Source organism: Hylobates moloch, unplaced genomic scaffold (genome assembly GCF_009828535.3).
Source record: "Hylobates moloch isolate HMO894 unplaced genomic scaffold, HMol_V3 SCAFFOLD_21, whole genome shotgun sequence".
NCBI classification, from domain to species: domain Eukaryota; kingdom Metazoa; phylum Chordata; class Mammalia; order Primates; family Hylobatidae; genus Hylobates; species Hylobates moloch.
The window spans coordinates 783053-784617 of NW_026652296.1; the positions used below are offsets into that span (position 1 = coordinate 783053).

At 50.6% G+C, this 1565-nt stretch overlaps 1 protein-coding gene across 1 annotated transcript in view; it reads left to right on the top strand.

Annotated features, from left to right (window-relative positions):
* EEF1A2 (eukaryotic translation elongation factor 1 alpha 2) overlaps positions 1-450 on the top strand; it is a 6930-nt gene extending 6480 nt beyond the window's left edge. Inside the window, exon 6 of the mRNA XM_058433261.1 lies at positions 443-450. Within this exon, the coding sequence (XP_058289244.1) occupies positions 443-450 (8 nt within the window). The remainder of the gene's footprint in view (positions 1-442) is intronic.
* The last annotated feature ends 1115 nt before the right edge of the window (positions 451-1565 follow it).

Sequence of the window (1565 nt, forward strand, 5' to 3'; positions counted from 1 at the left end):
CTGCAGGGAGAGGGCGGGACACCACGTGAGGGTCTGCAGGGAGAGGGCGGGACACCACGTGAGGGTCTGCAGGGAGAGGGCGGGACACCACCTGAGGGTCTGCAGGGAGAGGGTCTGGGAGTGGCCCTCCTGGGTTTTATGGCCTGCTTCAGGGAAGAAGGGCAGGGAGGTTAGAATGGCCTCAATGGTGAAATATTTATCTTTTTCTTCTTCCCTAATCCCTCCAGAATTCAGAAGCTGTTAGTGGGTTTGCATAAGTTCAATAAGAATCTGTTCTCCTTGTAATAGGGCACAATTGAAAACATTGGTTATATTACCAAGGCTTTGACTGGAATGTCCTATTTTCAGATATGACTAAAAGAGCTAGGGTTGACTGCATGGTCCAATAAAGCCCCTTGGAAAAAGGCTGGCCTGGTACCTCACATACGTGGTTCCCTTACAGATGAGTAAGGAATGTCAATTCCTGGCAGGTCCCAGAATCTTAAGATACTTTAGGGACCTCAAGAAGAGAGGAATTCCCCTGAATCTGTACTTATTGCAGGCAAAGTCTGATGGCAAGTCTTTGCAATGGCTTCCTAGCCTCAAGAGGCTTTTAAAACCCAATCTCAGACTCCTTATAAAAAGTTGCAGTAGGCCGGGCACAGTGGCTCACACCTGTAATCCCAGCACTTTGGGAGGCCGAGGCGGGTGGATCACGAGGTCAGGAGATCGAGACCATCCTGGCTAACATGGTGAAACCCCATCTCTACTAAAAATACAAAAAAATTCGCCGGGCGTGGTGGCGGGCGCCTCTAGTCCCAGCTACTCGGAGAGGCTGAGGCAGGAGAATGGCGTGAACCCGGGAGGCGGAGCTTGCAGTGAGCCGAGATCGCACCACTGCACTCCAGCCTGGGCAACAGAGCAAGACTCCATCTCAGGAAAAAAAAAAAGAAAAAAAAAAGTTCCAGTAAAGCAAATTTTAAAAGAGCCCACGTGGCCAGGTGTACCTATAATCCCAGCACTTTGGGAGCCTGAGATGGGAGGTTTGCTTGAGCCCAGGAGTTCAGGACCAGCCTGGGCAGCATAGTGGGGCTCCCTCTCTACTAAAATACAAATAAATTAGCCAGGTGTGGTGTCACATACCTGTCGTCCCAGCTGCTCTGGAGGGTGGGGCTGGAGGGTTGCTGGAGCCCAGGAGGTCAAGGCAGCAGTGAACCACGATGGTACCACTGCACTCCAGCCTCGGTGACCGCGTGAGGTCCTGTTGCAAAACAAAAATGAGAACCAACCTGTGTGGTTAATGACTATTCTTGTTCCACTTACATAAATAACCACGCCAGGTTTAATGAGGCTAAACTTACTCTGCAATCAAATCAATCTTACTTTCATTATCTTTGATAGAAATGTGTTAATTTGCGGCCGGTCACGGTGGCTCACGCCTGTAATCCCAGCAGTTTGAGAGACCGGGCGCGGTGGCTCACACCTGTAAGCCCACCACTTTGGGAAGCTGAGGTGGGTGGATCACCTGAGGTCGGGAGTTCAAGACCAGCCTGACCAACATGGCAAAACCCTGTCTCTACTAAAAA